The 22,937-nt window shown below is 42.7% G+C and overlaps 1 protein-coding gene across 2 annotated transcripts in view; it reads right to left on the bottom strand.

Moving 5' to 3' along the window:
* ULK4 (unc-51 like kinase 4) overlaps nucleotides 1–22,937 on the bottom strand; it is a 1,043,381-nt gene that overhangs the window by 414,339 nt on the left and 606,105 nt on the right. For both annotated transcript variants that reach the window (XM_077269069.1, XM_077269068.1), the window contains exon 32: nucleotides 5,568–5,673. In XM_077269069.1, the coding sequence (XP_077125184.1) occupies nucleotides 5,568–5,673 (106 nt within the window). The remainder of the gene's footprint in view (nucleotides 1–5,567; nucleotides 5,674–22,937) is intronic.

Below are 22,937 nucleotides of genomic sequence, written 5' to 3'. Positions count from 1 at the left end.
GGAGAAAGAAGCAGATTTCTCTGATAAGATGTGTTACATTGTTGCTTATTTTTCATGTGACCTATTGATTATGTAATAAAATTAACCCCTTAAGGACCAGGGGTATTTCCATTTTTGCATTTCCATTTTTTGCTCCCCTTCTTCCCAGAACCATATCTTTGCTATTTTCCTGTTAATATGGTGTTATGAAGGCTTGTTGTTTTTGCAGGACGAGTTGTACTTTTGAATTACAAGATTGGTTTTACCATATTGTGTACTGGAAAACAGGAAAAAAAGTTAAAGTGCAGTGAAATTGCAAAAAAAAGTGCAATTCCACAATGGTTTAATGTTGTTGTTTTTTTTACCATGTTCACTAAAAGCTAAAACTGACCTGCAATTATGATTCTCCAGGTCATTAGGAGTTCGTAGATACCAAATATGTATAGTGAAGAGGTGAAACAAAAATCCAAAGTTTGTGACATAAAAAACACCAAGGTTACTTACCGGTAGCCGTTTTTTCCGGAACCCATGAAGGCACACCTGAGAGAGGGGATCCGCCCAGTCAGGACATGAAACCTCACTGAAAATAAAAGGGCAGTACCTCTCTGTCGCTTCAGTTGGTTATCGGAGCATGAGAGGCCCCCCTGGTTAGTATACATGGCAATCCATCACCACATCATATTAACTAAAAAAGCACCCAAAGCAATAGTGCACACCGCAAGGGTGATAAAAGTGGGGGAATATACGGGTGCAGTCATGGGTTCCGATAAAAACCGGCTACCGGTAAGTAACCTTGGTGTTTTCCCTTAAGCCATGACGGCACACCTGAGAGACTTTTGTAGAATGAAACCTTAGGGAGGGACCACCGCTTGTAGTACCCTTCTACCAAAGGTTAGGTCAGCAGAGGAAGAAAGATCTAGCCGGTAGTGCTTGAAAAAAGTGGAGGGTGAGGACCAGGTAGCGGCCTTGCAAATTTGATCAATTGATACCTCAGCCTTTTCTGCCCAGGAGGTAGCCACGGCTCTGGTGGAGTGAGCCTTGATGCCTTCAGGAACTGGAGTGCAACCCGCAGAGTAGGATAAACTAATGGCCTCCCTGATCCATCTAGCAATAGTACTTTTAGCTACCCCACACCCTCTTTTGCTACCCTGAAAGGCTACAAATAGGGTTTGGTCTTTCCTCTACTGACTAGTCATAGAAATGTATTGTAACATAGATCTTCTTACATCTAGCATGTGGAACTTTTGTTCCCCTGGATTTCTAGGATTACTACAGAATGATGGTAAAGTAATCTCTTGACTCCTATGGAACTTTTGAACCACCTTGGGGAGATACGCCGGGTCTGGTCTTAGAACGATCCTGTCATCAAAAACCTGAGTATAAGGAGGGCATATTGAAAGGGCCTGTAAATCACTTACCCTACGTGCCGATGTTAAGGCTACTAGTAGAACTGTTTTAAGGGTAAGTAACTTAGGTGATAACTCCTGTAAGAGCTCAAAAGGGTCTTTAGTTAGGGCTTCTAAGACTAAATTTAGATCCCAAGGAGGGATTTTTGTGATAACGACCAGTCGAGATCTACTACAAGATTTTATGAATTGAGAAACCCATCTATTTGAGGCAAGATTACAGTTATATAGGGCCCCCAAGGCTGAAACCTGAACTTTAAGGGTGCTGGTTGCTAACCCAAGATGTAATCCTGCTTGCAGAAATTCTAGGATAGGACCCATTGGAGCCACCTCCCCCAATGGTTCACCCAGGAAGTTAATAAATTTTTTCCATGTCCTACCATAGATCCTAGAGGTTATGGGTTTTCTGCTTTTCAATAGGGTGGAGATTAAACCTGGTGAGAATCCTTGGCGACTTAGTAACACCCTCTCAAATTCCAGGCTGCCAGAAGGAGGCCCTTCACCTGAGAGTGGGTCACTGGGCCCTGGGTTAGCAGGTCCGGAACCTCTGGCAGAATCCATGGGTCCGTTATCGACATCTGCCTTAGAAGGGAGATCCATGGTCTCCTTGGCCAAAATGGAGCTATGAGGATAATTTACGCTTGATCCTCTCTGATCTTCTGGATCACAGCAGGAATCATCACTATCGGGGAGAAAGCGTAGAGAGAACTTCCAGGGTATCAGTAGGGCATCTACTACAAAAGGATGTTCTCTTGGATTTAAGGAACATAACTTTTTGACTTTTTTGTTGTGTGAGTTGGCAAACAAGTCTATTTCTGGTGTGCTCCAGGCTTGGACTATTTGTTGGAATATCTGGGGGTTTAGGGACCATTCCCCCTGTCTTAAGCCTCTGCGACTCAGGAAGTCTGCTTGTGTGTTTTCTATGCCCCTGATGTATAGTGCCGTCAGGGATGACAGGTGTTGTTCTGCCAACTGAAAGAGTAGATTTGATACTTCCATGAGGCCTTTGGACCTCTTCCCCCCTGATGATTGATATACGCCACCACTGCTCGATTGTCCGTCAGGATTCGAGTATGGCGGCCCCGGAGCAAAGGGAGAAAGTGTCTTAGGGCTTTTTCTACTGCCCATAGCTCTTTTTCGTTTGACCCATAGTTTCTTTCTAGTAAGGACCAGGTTCCTTGTACTGAGTGAGACCTCAGGTGAGCCCCCCCAACCTGTACCGCTTGCGTCGGTCGTGATGATGTCTTTGACCGGATTTTGCCACTGGACCCCCATTGTCAGGTGATGTTCCACCGTCCACCAAACTAGGGAATCCCTTACGCCCAGGGAGAGACATAGATTTCCTTCTAAATGCCCTCTTATCAGTCTTTGAGCTGAGAGAACTTCCCACTCTAGTTGTAGGTGGAATTGTGCCCATCCTACTGTGGAAATACACAATGTTAACGAGCCTAGTAGGGACATCACCTTTCTTAGAGTCATTGCTGGTTGATGTATTGCTGTACTGGCCAGGTTTATTATCTTGGCTACTTTGTTTTCTGGAAGGAGGCAGAGCTGACGCTCGGAGTCCAGCATTAACCCCAGGAAGGACTGCAGTTTTACTGGTAGTAATCTTGACTTGGGGATATTTATTATCCAACCCAGCTCCATTAGAGTTGATGTTACCACTGGTACTTGATGAGTGCAGTGGGACTCTGACCTCCCTATTACAAGGAAATCGTCCAGATATGGGACAATTACTATATCCCGGGACTGGAGGTATGACATTACTTCCACCATTACTTTTGTGAAAACCCTGGGGGCTGTAGACAGGCCAAATGGAAGGGCTGTATATGGGTAATGCTTTACCTGATTCTGAATATAGAGAGCTACTCAAGTATTTCCAATATTCCTGATGTATTGGTATATGGTAGTACGCATCTTTTAAGTCTATTACTGCCATGAAGCAGTGTTGGAAGAGAAATTTTATGGTCGTGTTGATAGACTCCATCTTGAAGGAATAGTTCTCTATCGATTGATTGAGCTTCCTTAGATTTATTATAGTTCTCCAAGAGCCATCCGGTTTTTGGATTAAAAAGAGGGGGGAGTAAAATCCGCCTCTTTCTTCCCGAGTAAGGACTTCCTGAAGAATCTTTTTGTGAATGAGTCCCAAGACCTCGGTTTCCAGGGCAGATTGCTCCTGCTGGGACCTTCTTTGGGGAGTTATTATAAAGTTTTGCCTGGGTGGACGGATTCATTTTATTTTTAGGCCGTCTTTGATAATATTCAAGACCCAGGTACTGGGGGAGATATTTATCCAGGCCGGAAAGAAGAGGGAGAGTCTTCCTCCCACTTCTGGCGTAATGTCATTGGGGGGATTTTTTTGCTGATGTAGAGGGCCCTTTAAACATGTAGCCTGATCCTCTCTTATCCTTAAAGTCCCAATTTTTCCTCTTCCCTGGGGGGCGACCTCTGTTATATCTTCTCCTCTGAAAAAAAGTTTTTTTGGAATCTTTAGTGATATTGGGAAAAACTTTCTTTTTTTCTCCTGCATGTTCCAGGATCTCTTCTAGTTTTTTCCCAAAAAGGAGTTGGCCGTCACATGGAATTGAGCACAGCTTACGTTTAGATGGCAACTCCCCCGGACAACCCTTGAGCCAAAGGGCTCTTCTTGCCGCATTGGACAAGCTCGCTGCTCTGGCTGTTAATCTTGCGGAATCTGCAGAAGAGTCTGCCAAGAAAGCTGCTGCTCCTTGCACTAAATATATATTTGCAAGGATGTCGCCTCTGGGTACTTTGTCCCTTAGCTGATCCTCTATCTGCTGTAGCCAGACCATTAGAGCACGGGCCGCACATGACCGAGCAATTGCTGGCTTCAGGCCCCCCACTGAGGCTTCATCATCAGACTGATGACATCTTTGAAATATTACAGAAAACAGAGCCAAACAGCAAATAAACAAGTCAAGCCTTCAGTAGACATATGCATGTTAGAAAATTTCCCATGGCGCTCGCGCTGACGTCAAATAGGTGAAGTGAGTTCATTGGCAGCGAGTTCACAGGACCCGTCAGACGGCACCTTGAGCAGGAGAACCTTCTCATGATCGCGGTGCCCTCAGAAAGGGAACGGCAGTTCACAGGCAGACACTGAGAACACGGTGCTCAGTGTCTACTGGGTGACAGGCTGTATGGTCGCATCATGCAACCTGCCATCTAGATGTAGCAGAGCTAGACCTGTCATAGGACAAATGGACTAAAAGCATCTCTGTGTGGAAAAGTGAGGAATATTGTTGTTTGGTTTTTTACCTCTTTTGCAGATGAAGAGGGCATCGGGGGAATGGGCAAGGTCGTAAGTATGGTTTAATTAAGAAAATTAAAGGAGTCTGTGTCTTCCTTTTAATTAATGACTTTTTTCTGGGTGTCTGTGTTTTCTTACAATGTGACTATGGGGATAGTTATGGGGGCGTCTTATTGATGCCTCTTCATTACTAACCTCGGGGCTTGATGTCACCTGACAAACCTGAAATATTCATAGGTATTGGACGCAGAATGTTAGCAGATTTAATGCGGATTTAGGCACGGTACCGATACCCAACTCCTGTGTACCTAGCCTAATTGATTTTACACAGTGTAACAAATTGGATTCAATGGAAACCAGTCGCCAGAATTCCTGCTAATAAATTGATGCCGGATTGTTATGTGCCTCTTAATTAGTATACTAAAGATTTGCTCCATGCGCCGATGCAGCTAAGCATATCGCTAAAATTAATCTCTGTACACAGCTCTTCCTGTATGGTAAACAGGAACGAGCAGTCCAAGGGGTAAGTACGGGTCAGCTTTGCTGCCGGTTGTGAGCTCTCTCACCTAGCCCCATCATACAAAATCAGAAGGGTCAGGTTAGTGAGCACACAGCAGGCACCAATGTTGGTCTGTACATGCCCATTCGACCGCTCAGTGCTGATTGCCATACCGGAAGATGGGTGTATAAAGATAATTTTTAGCAGTATGCTTGGCTCCAAGGTGGCACAGAACGGATAGGTAGGATCTTAATTAGGAGACACATAAGGTGCTGGCAGCAGAATAAAAACGGGAAACCTAGTGACATGTTTCCTTTAATTTACAAAATTCAGGACTGATATTATATAAAAAAACTCCACCCCAGACAAAATGTATCTCCAAATACACATAAATTATGTATGATGTACTTACCCTGCTCATAGAGAAGCTTCAAGTTTGTATCTTTCTGAGCGACCAAATTGTATAATAAAGAAATCACGTTGTGAATGACATTTCCAAGCACATTATCTTGATGTGTCTGCAATAAACAAAGTGAACACAGTGAGCCCCTCGCACTGTCCATGTAGTTGTGTTACTACTAATTACTGCACATGAGAAGCTTCCACGCGGTGCAGAAGATGGAGACTTCACTGCACAGTGTACAATCCCAGCAGCCACATATTTCTGAGATCTGTCTTTTATTAAACATGAACAGTTTTCAGATCTATTCTATACTTTACGAAGACAAATGATTCTTTTACTGCCGTCCACCAGTGGGTCTAATTATTTCTGAAGCATGTAAGAAGAGAGATTTATTTACACACCCTAACATGACAATATCCTTTATTCATGTCTGAGGACCACATAATAAACGGAACAAAAAAGTATTAAAGCCAGTCTACATAAAAAGCAAAAGACAACGCTATTAAGACACACAGTCTATTGTCTCGATAAATGATAGATGGAAGTATGTGTGTAAAGTGCACTCATAAAATATCATTCATTTGTCACTCAGAACAAGTGCATTGTCCAATTCACAATATGATATGACACATAAATCTGACATATACCGGTAATTGTTTCACATGCGATGGATTGCACGCAACGTATTGTAAACTTTTCTTCATCCAGTTGGGTGATTGGTCCATTAGTCATCCAGACTTAGAATACATTAAAAATGTCGTTTTCCTGCTGTGGATTTCACTATAGCATTTCCGCTTCAGATTTCAAAGACACACATTTTACCTTTTCCATTGTAAAGGTTGAAATCCGCAGTAACATCTGCATCATAAATTAACATGCTTTGGATTTCAGATCTGCAGAGTTGGTAAATTTACACAATGCCTGCATGACGTTCCTCAACATTTCATATGCAGAGATGCCACTGTAAATTGCAACGTATGTGCCGCATATCAACACACCCTTCTGAAGGCTCTCAATGTCCATCTACCAAACAATTATCTATTCAACACACTTTGACCCGGGACCCAGGAACCTTATGTTATGTCTCTCCAGCAGTAAATAACTTCAAAGGCAACATCAAGACAACAAGGTTTTCTCATACACACACTTTACAAAAGGAACACCAGGGGCAGGGTGGTAATAAAAACAGGAGGATGAGTGCCATATCTTGCACTCTCTAGGGTGCCAACCTCCTCAGACAGGTAGGAATAATACAGGATATTTCTAGGGACCTTGTAGGCATTTATTAGGCTGCTACTGAACTTTGATGAAAGATATTATAGAGGCGTATGCTATTATGCATGATCTGATTTTATAGATTGCTATAACCCTATCAAGCAATCACTCTTCATGAGTGTTTGTCACACTATGTTCGGTGTATTTTTTTAATATTTGAGAAATAAGATAACAACTACTTATTCCCCTATTGTATAGACCTATTTTCATAAAGATCATAATAAAAACAGGACTCTAAAGCAAGAGGGGCAAAAATTGTCATCATTCTTATGTGGCTAAAAATTTGGACAAAGAGTGTACCCACTAAATGGCCCCATTTACTGCTACCGGTATAATGCTATAAGTAGTCGTGCAGTCCTATGCAAGATCTTTCTTTTACTTTTTGAAGACAGCAGGAGTATAGGTCTCCTTTTCTAGAGTACCTGCTACAGGTATTTAAATGGGTATATCTAAGAAACAGTCAAACTGATAAAAATAACTAATTTGATACAGAATGCCCAAAGTGTCAAACTCCCTGCAGCAAATTATGACATATGGTTTGGGAGTGTACATATCAGAATATGCACGCAATCATTGGGAGGCTTAATTTGAACTATTTTGTTTAATATTCCAACAATTTCTAACCTGTAATAAAAATTAGATTTTTTTTGTTTTCATTTTAATTACCATATATCTTACCTTAACAAAAATTGAAATCGAAATCAAAAAGGTTTTAACAGAAAAAAAATATTAATTTGGGTCTATTTTTCCATACCTCTTCTTTTTGTCATTGAGTAGGAAACTTTATTGTTCAATAACAAGTCACTGAAACCTATCCTGGTTATGTGGTAAGGTGCACCGCCCTGAAATGATAAGACGGCACAATTCCAGACAGCTGCAAGACCAGCCAAACATGGCACCAATGACCTAAACTGACAGCATCATCAAACCCTTTGGGTCTCTATAATTGTGGACTTGCATCTATAACAATGGAGCTATAATATGTCCATCTGAAACTTGCCTAAAACTGCAAAAAGGAATAATGGGATGGTTTTTCCACTGCCGTTTTACTTGAATAGTCTTCAGGCCAAACTTCTTCAGTTCCTCAATCTTTAACATATTTATTGGAGGCTTATACAAGAACCTCTATCGGTTTGACACAAACACACGAATGCTCACCACAAGGGGTCCAATAGTCTAAGAACGTCTAAGAACGTGTTATGACTGGTAAAATCGATTTGTCAAGATTAAGGAGGAAATATGTTCTTTCAATCCATCAGCAGAACAAGTTGATGTTATTTGTGGGAGAGATGCCGCAAATGTGGGCATTTAATGAACAGTACGTTTGACAGCTTTAATAAAACACAGCAATCGCCAACTGAGATAATTAGACTTGAAGCAGCAAAATTCTAGTGTTTGGCAACACAGATGAAACAACTTCATTAAAATGTGCAGCTTTTGCAAATGAAAGGCATGGAAGCACTGGACCCTGAAGAATCAGCCTTCTCAAAACTAATTGCTTCTGTGTTTAAGAAGGACAGCCATGAAACACCAAGGGCACTGCACAGAAATACAAGGAAAGTAGCAAATCTGATTATAGGTAAAATATACAACTGTTCATATACTTATTCAATCAACTCTGTTCACAAAAACATACCGACACAGCCCAAAATAGTGTCAAAGTAAAAAAGAGTGGCTGGAAAGTGTGAGGATATTAACTTTGGGCACTCAGTACAAATTTGCTTTCTTCCCCAGGTGCAATCCTAAACCACAAATGATGTATGAGCTATAAGGAGGGCAGGTCACAACCATCAACTTCTTCTTCTACGTAAGTATGCTGAAGTCCAAACACACTGAGCTTCATTTTTCAAAACTCTCCAAATAAAACACTTGGCTGCACATATCAACCACTTTCTCTTTACCAGGGCTATTTAAAAAAAAAAAAAAAAATATCCGTAGCTTCAGCTAACTTTTGAAAATATTCTGTCATGTGTGTATATGAGGAGTAACATAGTTTCCAGCCATCGTACTTGTATCTTGCATTTTGCACCACTTTTTTCCTCTGCAATTTTCGGTTCTCTCTGAACCAGTGGGCAGAGTCCTGCTGCTATGTTGTCTCCTAAACACAGCACACAATGACATGAGTGATTCCTGCTCTTCCTTCTTTAAAAAGTAATTGTTTTAATTTTAGAACTGTATGTAGTGATTATAAGGGATACCTCAGGAGACTCTTTGCATGGAACAAGACAACTACAGGACACAGTTTTATAAGTGGTAAAATCTATTTTATCACACGGTGATTCAAACAGGTGCAGAGAGAAACTCAAGTCCACAACACTTGGTGTAAATATTAACCCCTTCACCCCCAAGGGTGGTTTGCACGTTAATGACCGGGCCAATTTTTACAATTCTGACCACTGTCCCTTTATGAGGTTATAACTCTGGAACGCTTCAACGGATCTTGGCGATTCTGACATTGTTTTCTCGTGACATATTGTACTTCATGATAGTGGTAAAATTTCTTTGATATTACCTGCGTTTATTTGCAGAAAAAATGGAAATTTGGCGAAAATTTTGAAAATTTTGCAATTTTCCAACTTTGAATTTTTATGCCCTTAAATCACAGAGATATGTCATGCAAAATACTTAATAAGTAACATTTCCCACATGTCTACTTTACATCAGCACAATTTTGGAACCAAAATTTTTTTTTGTTAGGGAGTTATAAGGGTTAAAAGTTGACCAGCAATTTCTCATTTTTACAACACCATTTTTTTTTAGGGACCACATCTCATTTGAAGTCATTTTGAGGGGTCTATATGATAGAAAATACCCATGTGTGACACCATTCTAAAAACTGCACCCCTCAAGGTGCTCAAAACCATATTCAAGAAGTTTATTAACCCTTCTGGTGCTTCACAGGAATTTTTGGAATGTTTAAATAAAAATGAACATTTAACTTTTTTTCACAACAAATTTACTTCAGCTCCAATTTGTTTTATTTTACCAAGGATAACAGGAGAAAATGGACCCCAAAAGTTGTTGTACAATTTGTCCTGAGTACGCCGATACCCCATATGTGGGGGTAAACCACTGTTTGGGCGCATGACAGAGCTCGGAAGCGAAGGAGCGCCATTTGACTTTTCAATGCAAAATTGACTGGAATTGAGATGGGACGCCATGTTGCGTTTGGGGAGCCCCTGATGTGCCTAAACATTGAAACCCCCCACAAGTGATACCATTTTGGAAAGTAGACCCCCTAAGGAACTTATCTAGAGGTGTGGTGAGCACTTTGACCCACCAAGTACTTCACAGAAGTTTATAATGCAGAACCGTAAATATAAAAAATCATATTTTTTCACAAAAATTATTTTTCGCCCCCAATTTTTTATTTTCCCAAGGGTAAGAGAAGAAATTGGACCCCAACAGTTGTTGTACAATTTGTCCTGAGTACGCTGATACCCCATATGTGGCGATAAACCACTGTTTGGGCGCATGGGAGAGCTCGGAAGGGAAGTAGCACCGTTTGACTTTTCAATGCAAAATTGACAGGAATTGAGATGGGACGCCATGTTGCGTTTGGAGAGCCACTGATGTGCCTAAACATTGAAACCCCCCACAAGTGATACCATTTTGGAAAGTAGACCCCCTAAGGAACTTATCTAGAGGTGTGGTGAGCACTTTGACCCACCAAGTACTTCACAGAAGTTTATAATGCAGAACCGTAAATATAAAAAATCATATTTTTTCACAAAAATTATTTTTCGCCCCCAATTTTTTATTTTCCCAAGGGTAAGAGAAGAAATTGGACCCCAACAGTTGTTGTACAATTTGTCCTGAGTACGCTGATACCCCATATGTGGCGATAAACCACTGTTTGGGCGCATGGGAGAGCTCGGAAGGGAAGTAGCACCGTTTGACTTTTCAATGCAAAATTGACAGGAATTGAGATGGGACGCCATGTTGCGTTTGGAGAGCCACTGATGTGCCTAAACATTGAAACCCCCCACAAGTGACACCATTTTGGAAAGTAGACCCCCTAAGGAACTTATCTAGATGTGTTTTGAGCGCTTTGACCCACCAAGGGCTTCACAGAAGTTAATAATGCAGAGCCGTAAAAATAAAACAAAAATTTTTTCCCACAAAAATTATTTTTTTAGCCCCCAGTTTTGTATTTTCCCGAGGGTAGCAGGAGAAATTGGACCCCAAAATCTGTTGTCCAAGTTGTCCTGAGTGCGATGATATACCATATGTGGGGAGAACCACTGTTTGGGCGCATGGGAGGGCTCGGAAAGGAAGGAGCGCCATTTGGAATGCAGACTTAGATGGAATGGTCTGCAGGCGTCACATTGCGTTTGCAGAGCCCCTAATGTACCTAAACAGTAGAAACCCCCCACAAGTGACACCATGTTGGAAAGTAGACCCCCTAAGGAACTTATCTAGATGTGTGGTGAGCGCTTTGACCCACCAAGGGCTTCACAGAAGTTTATAATGCAGAGCCGTAAAAATAAAACAAAAATTTTTTCCCACAAAAATTATTTTTTTAGCCCCCAGTTTTGTATTTTCCCGAGGGTAGCAGGAGAAATTGGACCCCAAAATCTGTTGTCCAAGTTGTCCTGAGTGCGATGATATACCATATGTGGGGAGAACCACTGTTTGGGCGCATGGGAGGGCTCGGAAAGGAAGGAGCGCCATTTGGAATGCAGACTTAGATGGAATGGTCTGCAGGCGTCACATTGCGTTTGCAGAGCCCCTAATGTACCTAAACAGTAGAAACCCCCCCACAAGTGACACCATGTTGGAAAGTAGACCCCCTAAGGAACTTATCTAGATGTGTGGTGAGCGCTTTGACCCACCAAGGGCTTCACAGAAGTTTATAATGCAGAGCCGTGAAAATAAAACAAAAATTTTTTCCCACAAAAATTATTTTTTTAGCCCCCAGTTTTGTATTTTCCCGAGGGTAGCAGGAGAAATTGGACCCCAAAATCTGTTGTCCAAGTTGTCCTGAGTGCGATGATATACCATATGTGGGGAGAACCACTGTTTGGGCGCATGGGAGGGCTCGGAAAGGAAGGAGCGCCATTTGGAATGCAGACTTAGATGGAATGGTCTGCAGGCGTCACATTGTGTTTGCAGAGCCCCTAATGTACCTAAACAGTAGAAACCCCCCACAAGTGACACCATGTTGGAAAGTAGACCCCCTAAGGAACTTATCTAGATGTGTGGTGAGCGCTTTGACCCACCAAGGGCTTCACAGAAGTTTATAATGCAGAGCCGTAAAAATAAAACAACATTTTTTTCCCACAAAAATTTTTTTTCAGCCCCCAGTTTTGTATTTTCCCGAGGGTAACAGGAGAAATTGGACCCCAAAAGTTGTTGTCCAATTTGTCCTGAGTGCGCTGATACCCCATATGTGGGGGGAAACCACCGTTTGGACGCATGGAAGGGCTCGGAAGTGAAGGAGCGCCATTTGGAATGCAGACTTAGATGGAATGGTCTGCAGGCGTCACATTGCGTTTGCAGAGCCCCTAATGTACCTAAACAGTAGAAGCCCCGCACAAGTGACCACATTTTGGAAACTAGACCCCCCAAGGAACTTATCTAGATGTGTTGTAAGAACTTTGAACCCCCAAGTGTTTCACTACAGTTTATAACGCAGAGCCGTGAAAATAAAAAATCTTTTTTTTTCCCACAAAAATTATTTTTTAGCCCCCAGTTTTGTATTTTCCTAGGGGTAACAGGAGAAATTGGACCCCAAAGGTTGTTGTCCTATTTGTCCTGAGTACGCTGATACCCCATATGTTGGGGTAAACCCCTGTTTGGGTACACGGGAGAGCTCGGAAGGGAAGGAGCACTGTTTTACTTTTTCAACGCAGAATTGGCTGGAATTGAGATCGGACGCCATGTCGCGTTTGGAGAGCCCCTGATGTGCCGAAACAGTGGAAACCCCCCAATTATAACTGAAACCCTAATCCAAACACACCCCTAACCCTAATCCCAACAGTAACCCTAACCACACCTCTAACCCTGACACACCCCTAACCCTAATCCCAACCCTATTCCCAACCGTAAATGTAATCTAAACCCTAACTGTAACTTTAGCCCCAACCCTAACCCTAACTTTAGCCCCAACACTAACTGTAGCCTTAACCCTAGCCCCAACCCTAGCCCTAACCCTAGCCCTAATGGGAAAATGGAAATAAATACTTTTTTTTTATTTTTCCCTAACTAAGGGGGTGATGAAGGGGGGTTTGATTTACTTTTATAGCGGGTTTTTTAGCGGATTTTTATGATTGGCAGCCGTCACACACTGAAAGACGCTTTTTATTGCAAAAAATATTTTTTGCGTTACCACATTTTGAGAGCTATAAATTTTCCATAGTTTGGTCCACAGAGTCATGTGAGGTCTTGTTTTTTGCGGGACGAGTTGACGTTTTTATTGGTAACATTTTTGGGCACGTCACATTTTTTGATCGCTTTTTATTCCGATTTTTGTGAGGCAGAATGACCAAAAACCAGCTATTCATGAATTTCTTTTGGGGGAGGCGTTTATACCGTTCCGCGTTTGGTAAAATTGATAAAGCAGTTTTATTCTTCGGGTCAGTACGATTACAGCGATATCTCATTTATATTATTTTTTTTATGTTTTGGCGCTTTTATACGATAAAAACTATTTTATGGAAAAAATAATTATTTTTGCATCGCTTTATTCTCAGGACTATAACTTTTTTATTTTTCTGCTGATGATGCTGTATGGTGGCTCGTTATTTGCGGGACAAGATGACGCTTTCAGCGGTACCATGGTTATTTATATCTGTCTTTTTGATCGCGTGTTATTCCACTTTTTGTTCGGCGGTATGATAATAAAGCGTTGTTTTTTGCCTCGTTTTTTTTTTTTTTTCTTACGGTGTTTACTGAAGGGGTTAACTAGTGGGCCAGTTTTATAGGTCGGGTCGTTACGGACGCGGCGATACTAAATATGTGTACTTTTATTGTTTTGTTTTTTTTATTTAGGTAAAGAAATGTATTTATGGGAATAATATTTTTTTTTTTTTTCATTATTTTGGAATATTTTTTTTTATTTTTTTTTACACATTTGGAAAATTTTTTTTTTACTTTTTTACTTTGCCCCAGGGGGGGACAATACAGATCGGTGATCTGTCAGTTTGCATAGCACTCTGACAGATCACCGATCTGCGAGAAGTGCAGGCTGCTTCACAGTGCCTGCTCTGAGCAGGCTTCTGTGAAGCCACCTCCCTCCCTGCAGGACCCGGATCCGCGGCCATCTTGGATCCGGGTCTGGAGCAGGCAGGGAGGGAGGTAAGACCCTCGCAGCAACGCGATCACATCGCGTTGCTGCGGGGGGCTCAGGGAAGCCCGCAGGGAGCCCTCTCCCTGCGCGATGCTTCCCTGCATCGCCGGCACATCGCGATCATGTTTGATCGCGGTGTGCCGGGGGTTAATGTGCCGGGGGCGGTCCGTGACCGCTCCTGGCACATAGTGCCGGATGTCAGCTGCGATAGTCAGCTGACACCCGGCCGCGATCGGCCGCGCTCCCCCCGTGAGCGCGGCCGATCGGCTATGACGTACTATCCCGTCAAGGGTCAGATAGGCCCAGGTCACCTCGACGGGATAGTACGTCAAAGGTCACAGAGGGGTTAAACACAGCTTAACAGTCTATAGGAAACTTCAGAGGAAAATGCAATCACACAGAAAGTCTATGAAGCACAATTATTCTTGAGGATACTTGACAAGAATAAGTCCTTGGTAGTCCAAACACAGATAGATATGCTTATAATGCAGTTCAAATAATATCTTAGTACAACCAGGGAGGCCTGGGTAAAAGTCTCAGGTTTAAGCAGAGCAGCAACAGCTTACATGTCCAGCAAATGTAGATGGAAACAAACACAAGCAGCCAGATGGATTACTGGAAACCGATGAATGCAGCAGAAACAAAGAGCTGAGTAGCAGGATCACCACACAGGTTCACAGGAACAGGAGCAAAGCCAGAGAGTCATCAGGAGCTGGATGCAAGGCAGAATATTCTAGCACAGACTGAAGGCTGGGGTGGAGTTACATAGCAGGAAGACACAGTGCACATGAGACCAAAGACGCCATCTTGGAAAAGGGCAGTAATGCACAAAAGGTAATCAAAATGTTCAGAGTCCTGACACTGTATCAATTACAAGCAGCTTTGTAATACTGTATATATGATCTGAGAAATCTCCTACTTTTACCTCTTGGACTGATCTTTCACTCTCAATTCAGGAGTAAAATCTGTATTCAGTAAAGACAGATTTTCCCATTACTGAAAGATGATAGTTGGTGCTTTTAAAATGTTACGAAGGAGGGAGGAGCTGAAGGTAGACAACCTGTAGGTTCTACTAAAGGTACCTTTACACTGAACAACGATAACGATAGCGATCCGTGACGTTGCAGCGTCCTGGATAGCGATAGCGTTGTGTTTGACACACAGCAGCGATCTGGATCCTGCTGTGATATCGTTGGTCGGAGCTAGAAGTCCAGAACTTTATTTCGTCGCTGGATTACTCGCTGACATCGCTGAGTCGGCGTGTGTGATGCGGATTCAGCGATGTCTTCACTGGTAACCAGGGTAAACATCGGGTTACTAAGCGCAGGGCCGCGCTTAGTAACCCGATATTTACCCTGGTTACCATTGTAAATGTAAAAAAAACCAAACACTACATACTTACATTCCGGTGTCTGTCGGGTCCCCCGGCGTCCGCTTCCCTGCACTGTGTCAGCGCCGGCCGGCCGTAAAGCAGAGCACAGCGGTGACGTCACCGCTCTGCTTTAGGACCGGCGCTTACACAGTGCAGGGAAGCGTACGCCGGGGGACCCGACAGACACCGGAATGCAAGTATGTAGTGTTTTTTTTTTTTTACATTTACAATGGTAACCAGGGTAAACATCGGGTTACTAAGCGCGGCCCTGCGCTTAGTAACCCGTTGTTTACCCTGGTTACCCCGGGACTTCGGCATCGTTGGTCGCTGGAGAGCTGTCTGTGTGACAGCTCTCCAGCGACCACACAACGACGAAACAGCGACGCTGCAGCGATCGGCATCGTTGTCTATATCGCTGCAGCGTCGCTTAATGTGACGGTACCTTAAAATGACTGCTACAGTCAAACTGTCATCTCCTATCTCAGTAATGGATAAGTCTGTATTCACTGAAAACAGATTTTACCTGTAAATTGAGAATTGAAGAGCACTAGCAGTCCAGTAGGAGAAAAAAAAGGATTTTTTTTTAATATGATACAATATAAAGTTTCTTATTTTTATGTGTACAATTAATTTATGGAAATCAATATTAAAACAATGGTTACTATTTAAGTAGCACACAGACAGAAGCAACTTATAACACAGCATACAGCAGTACTAAGCTGTGTAGTTGTGAATCCAGCAAAACCACAAAAAGAGGTCTTAAAAATCATCAATTTTACAATAGATGTTTGTATGCGGTGCTGTTCACATACAGGTGATGCAGAACATCTGGGTTACAACATATTGGTGACGCCCATACTATTAGATCAGGCGGGCTGCCCAGTGCTATCCCATGTGAACAGACACCACAGTTTACAAGAAATGGGCCCAGCTGCACCCTGAAAAATAAAGTGCAGAAAACAAATACAAAAATATGTGAGGTATTAGTTGATATTTTGGCCAAGATATGCAAACTCGCAACCCGTGTCAAGGGTTCTTACACTAGCGAGTCCAAACACTAAACACAAACAGCAAAACAACAAAAAGAGAACTTAAAAATCGTCCAAAACATCAAAAAACAGCAGAAAAAAAAAGTTGTGAATCCAGCTCTGGAATGAAATATGTTTATTGAAAGCTGCAGCAGAATAGGTTGCTTGTTTTTTTTGCTTTGTGTGCTGAATGCTCCTCTCGGCAGAGTTTAATAGGCTGTATAACCTGACCTCTCACTGTGCTAGAAGTCTGTCTTGCTTTGACCAAGATAGGTTTGGGATTGTTTTTTTTTTTTTTTTTTTTTTCTTGCAGAGTGACACATTAAATCAAGAGACCGGGCAGGGGAGGTGAGACTAAAATATGTGCTGGTATTTGTAATTTGTACCTTGGAAGTCACTGCCTAGCAAACTCTCAGCTTGACAACACATCTACTCAAATCAGCAATGTTGCTGATTAAGCCACCTTACTGAAGCCAAGGAAGCACTAACATCTGTCTAGGTGTGTTTGGTGCTAATGCCAGATACCAAAACAGAATATTGAGAGCAGTGTCGGACTGGAGCACCTCGGGCCCACCAGAGAAAATCATTCTTGGGGCCCACTATGTAGCTACATAGAAATAAATACAAGACCACCAATTGTACAGTAAAACACACTAATAGGGCATACCATAAGGTAGTACACATCTTAATGATATAGAAGGGATTGGCGCCCACATTTTGGTTCAAACTCAATGATAAATGTCCCCTGGTATTTATTAACCACTAAGCCAATGTGTTATAGCACCAGTGTAGTGGAGAGGATTTTATGGCATCTCATCTATACTCTGAGAAAATCCGCAGCATGAATTGACCGATGCAGATTTAACATGAACAATGTGTCAATTCTTGCAGCAGATATTCACCACCGATTTCATCCTCTGCAATACAGAGAATCAGGTCAGTGGTAAAGGTGCGACACTACATAGCAGTAAACAAAGCAATATCTGCACAATATGTGTGTGGATATTTCCGTTGTTAATTTTCTGTTTGATTTCTGTAGCAAATACATTATGTGAATGGCCCCTCTTATAGTGGTGGGGGGTCCTAAATCACTTATGTATTCCTAAATCAAGAATATGCAAAAACACTAGTCCGTGCATCATCTCCCACCTTGACTACTACAACCTCCTGCTCTGTGGCCTCCCCTCGAACACTCTCGCACCCCTCCAATCTATTCTAAACTCTGCTGCCTGACTAATCCACCTGACTCCCCACTATTCCCCGGCCTCCCCTCTCTGTCAATCCCTTCACTGGCTCCCCATTGCCCAGAGACTCCAGTACAAAACCCTAACCATGACATACAAAGCTATCCATAACCTGTCTCCTCCATACATCTGTGACCTCGTCTCCCGGTACTTACCTGCACGCAACCTCCGATCCTCACAAGATCTGCTTCTCTACTCCCCTCTTATCTCCTCTTCCCACAATCGTATACAAGATTTCTCTCGTGCATCCCCCATACTCTGGAACTCTCTACCCCCAACATATCAGACTCTCGCCTACCAGTGAAACCTTCAAAAAGAACCTGAAGACCTACCTCTTCCAACAAGCCTACAACCTGCAGTAACCACCGATCGACCAAACCGCTGCACAACCAACTCTACCCTCATCTATCGTATCCTCACCCATCCCTTGTAGATTGTGAGCCCTAACAGGCAGGGTCCTCTCTCCTACTGTACCAGTCGTGACTTGTATTGTTTAAGATTATTGTACGTGTTTTTATTATGTATACCCCTCCTGACATGTAAAGCGCCATGGAATAAATGACGTTATAATAATAAATAATAATAACATTGGAGTAATATCGAAATAGCTTTCCCTCACATTCCCCCATACACTTTTTACATAAATCTCTGTAACACCTACAGTATATGGACATAATGTTTTATGAAGGGCCTCATTTTGTTAGTAGTAGGGAAAGAAAAGTTTTAGTCCGGAGTGATAAAGGAGGAGAGGGGCTCAATCAGGCGTGATACAGAGGGAGGCGGTACAGTCAGGGGTGATACAGGGGAAGGGGGCTCAGTCAGGCATAATACAGGGGGAGGGGACACAGTTAGGGGTAATACAGGGGGAGGGGCTCAGTCAGGGTGATACAGAGGGAGGTGGCACTGCCAGGGGTGATACAGGGGGAGGTGGCACAGTCAGAGGTAATACCGGGGAAATAGGTTGAATCAGGATGATACAGGGGGAGGTGGCACAGTCAGGGGTAATCCTGGGGCGAAGTAAGCGTGATTCCGGGGCGAGGGGATTCAGCAGGGGTGATACAGGGAGGGGGTGCAGTCAGGGGCCATATAGTGGGAGAGGTCTCAGTCAGGGGTCATAGAGTGGGAGAGGGCTCAGTCAGGGGTCATATAGTGGGAGAGGGCTCAGTAAGGAATCACATAGTGGGAGAGGGCTCAGTCAAATTAAATAGTGGGAGAGGGCTCAGTTGGGTCATATAGTGGGAGAGGGCTCAGTCAGGGTTCATATAGTGGGGTAGGGCTCAGTTAGGGGTCATATTGTTACATAAAATGAGAATAATGGGGATAGGGGAAAATATGTGTAAGTGGATTGAGAGCTGGCTCAGGGATAGGAGACAAAGGGTGGTTATTAATGGAGCACATTCGGACTGGGTCGCGGTTAGCAGTGGGGTACCACAGGGGTCAGAATTAGGTCCTCTTCTTTTTAACATATTTATTAATGAGCTTGTAGGGGGCATTCAGAGTAGAATTTCAATATTTGAAGATGACACTAAACTCTGCAGGGTAATCAATACAGAGGAGGACAATTTTATATTACAGGATGATTTATGTAAACTAGAAGCTTGGGCTGATAAATGGCAAATGAGCTTTAATGGGGATAAATGTAAGGTCATGCACTTGGGTAGAAGTAATAAGATGTATAACTATGTGCTTAATTCTAAAACTCTGGGCAAAACCGTCAATGAAAAAGAACTGGGTTGTATAGGTGGATGACAAACTCATATTCAGTGGCCAGTGTCAGGCAGCTGATACAAAGGCAAATAAAATAATGGGATGCATTAAAAGAGGAATAGATGCTCATGAGGAGAACACAATTTTACCTCTATACAAGTCACTAGTTCGACCACACTTAGAATACTGTGCACAGTTCTGGTCTCCGGTGTATAAGAAAGACGTAGCTGAACTGGAGCGGGTGCAGAGAAGAGCGACCAAGGTTATTAGAGGACTGGGGGGTCTGCAATACCAAGATAGGTTATTACACTTGGGGCTATTTAGTTTGGAAAAACAAAGGCTAAGGGGTGATCTTATGTTAATGTATAAATATATGAGGGGACAGTACAAAGACCTTTCTGATGATCTTTTTAATCATAGACCTGAGACAGGGACAAAGGGGCATCCTCTACGTCTGGAGGAAAGAAGGTTTAAGCAGAATAACAGACGCGGATTCTTTACTGTAAGAGCAGTGAGACTATGGAACTCTCTGCCGTATGATGTTGTAATGAGTGAGTCATTACTTAAATTTAAGAGGGGACTGGATGCCTTTCTGGAAAAGTATAATGTTACAGGGTATATATATTAGATTCTATGATAGGGCGTTGATCCAGGGAACTAGTCTGATTGCCTGATTGCCGTATGTGGGGTCGGGAAGGAATTTTTTCCTCCATGGTGGAGCTTACTCTTACCACATGGGTTTTTTTTTGCCTTCCCCTGGATCAACATGTTAGGGCATGTTAGGCTATGGGTTGAACTAGATGGACTTAAAGTCTTCCTTCAACCTTAATAACTATGTTACTATGTTACTAGTGGGGGAGGGCTCAGTCAGGGGTCATATAGTGGGAGGGGGTTCAGTAAGGAATCATATAGTGGGGGAGGGCTCAGACAGGGGTCATAGAGTGGGAGAGGGCTAAGTTAGGGGTCATATAGTGGGAGAGGGCTCAGTCAGGGGTGATATAGAGGGAGAAGGTGCAGCCAGTCAGGAGATAAAGGAGAGATGATTTAATGGGGCCCTCATTCATACCCAAGTAACTTAGCCCCTCCCCCTCTATCACCCCAGACTAAAGGCCGCCCATTTACACTTACTTTTAGGCTGGCATGGCACGGGGCCCTTGTTCAACCACTGTAGCTGCAAAAAGGAGTCCTCTATCTCCTACTGCTGCTTACATAGTGGGGGAGGGGAGCACACATTATGGATGACAACAGAGCTCATTACCTGAGCTGTGCTGTACAGCCAGGAAGAAGAGGACATAAACAAAGCTAACACTGATTGGCCACAGCGCAGCCAATCAGTGTTAGCCTTATCAAGAGCTGCACCACTCTCCCTGCTTGTTCATCGCTGGGAAGAGCGATGACATAAAAAGTCATCAGGACACAAGGGCGCTCTGTCACTTACAAACAGTGTGCTGCAGTCTGCAGCAGCCGAACATGTCAGCCGTGTTATCAGTGATGAGCGCACTGCTCTCTGAGTAGCTCTGAGTGCTGGAGCCGTGAGTAGTGGTGACATCACGCTGGGAGGACATCCTGCTCACGGCTCCTCCCACAGTAAGTCAGAGAGCAGTGTGGGCATCACTGATAACACAGCTGACACGCTCGCCTGCTGCAGACTGCACCACACTATTTGTAAGTGACAGAGCACTCTTGCATTCTGATGACTTTTTCTGTCATTGCTCATTTCAGTAAGACAACCGAGGAGGGCAGTCGGTATGCATAAGTGAAATAAATACTTACCCCTCTCCATGCTCTTGGGGGCGTGGGGAAAAGTGAATATTAATTTCTCTTTAGGAGAGGGAACAGGCTTTAGCCGCAGCAGCCGGCTTCTGCTTCATGTCACCCACTGCTGCTCCGCTGGCACGGGGGTCCCCCATAGCAGCTGCCCAATGGCTGGGGGCCCCTGGAGCAGTGGGGGCCCTAGGCAGCTGCTGGCCAGTATGCCAGCAGGTGTCAGTGCCTGGGCCCAACGGAGAATCCTCCGGTGGGCCAGTCCAACCCTGATTGAGGGTGACTAAAATATTATATATAGTGCATGTACAACAAATCACTGCAGAATGTGACTGCACAATCAGTCTTCTTGGCAAATTCCCACTTCTAGGTCCCACTTGTAATTCCAAGTTTTAAAAATACTTTGGATGTGATAATTGAAATAGAAGAAAATTGGATATCAGTATCATACATCAAATCATCAGTACTACGGAGAGCCCAGACAACAGAAAACTAATGCACAGTGGCTAAACGCAGTGGTGTTCTCTGTTATTTCTCATACAACTTTAAGAACAAAAACAGCATTGTGAAATTTATTTTCACCTTGAACAAACATGAAATCTATATAGAAAACCTAAATACATGCTCATATAAACCAGAGGTCTCCAAACTGCAGCTCTTCAACATTTGAGATGTTGGAGGACATAGCGGGTGGGCCCTCATAAATCAATCCTAATCAATGATGACTAGTGGACCTGATGGCTCACCTTGGATACTGCAAAATTCATTCACAAATAATTCTGATTAATCGATGGGCTGTGCTTTATAAATTTAACGTGTAAAATGAAGGTGTTCTCATAAGATATAATGAAATATTGAAAAGTTTGATTGACTCAGAATATATACAGTATGGCAGCAATTAAAAAAAAAAAACAACAACTTTAAAACTATGGAATTTATGAGCCGCTACTAATATCAAAGCAACGAGGTTAATCTAAAGTTTGATTTATCTACAGGCTTTGTAATGGCATTTCAAAGAAGACAGAAAGTTGACAATGCCAAGATCAGTTATTGTACAAGTGACGCACAAGAGAAGAAAATGAGACAAGCTTATGTCGCTAAAGTAGAAGACTCTGGTTATGCAAAGATAAAAAGACATCGAATGGAAAGCTCAAACAAATTAAGATTTAATACATTAACACAAGGTGACCAAAAGACTTTGAAGTACTCTCGTGTCCGAAACAAAGCAAAGGTCTAGCTACACAGTCAATGAAGATGAAAAAAGACACATGTCCATTAAATTCAACAGATGGATGGGAATGAATAAAGGGAATGGGATTTAGGTAAATCCATAATGCATGGTCCAGGCAACCTATAAGAGCAAGTTTTTCCCTCTTGGTACCACGTGCCCATTAACTGGATCAACATTCATAATAAGAATTTGATATATCTGCATAAGTATTTCTGTTTTTTTTCTTTAAAAAAAACATCTAAGAACTTTTTGTGACCTGCTCCCAAGGTAAGCTGTTCTACAGGTTAATAGTTCTTGTGTTGAAGAAGTCTTGCCTCCTATGCAGACCAAAGCTTTTTTTTCTCCAGACAGAGGAAGTTTTACATGAAACCAATTTTGACCATAATTGTATGGGCCAATTATATACTTGTACACATTAGTAAGGTCCCAAGTTAGTCATCTCTTCTCAAAATTATATTAATTTAATC

The sequence above is a fragment of the Ranitomeya variabilis genome, chromosome 6 (assembly GCF_051348905.1).
Source record: "Ranitomeya variabilis isolate aRanVar5 chromosome 6, aRanVar5.hap1, whole genome shotgun sequence".
Classification (NCBI taxonomy): domain Eukaryota; kingdom Metazoa; phylum Chordata; class Amphibia; order Anura; family Dendrobatidae; genus Ranitomeya; species Ranitomeya variabilis.
The sequence above is the reverse complement of the archived record's forward strand: the minus strand, read 5'-3'. Positions and strand labels throughout refer to the sequence as shown.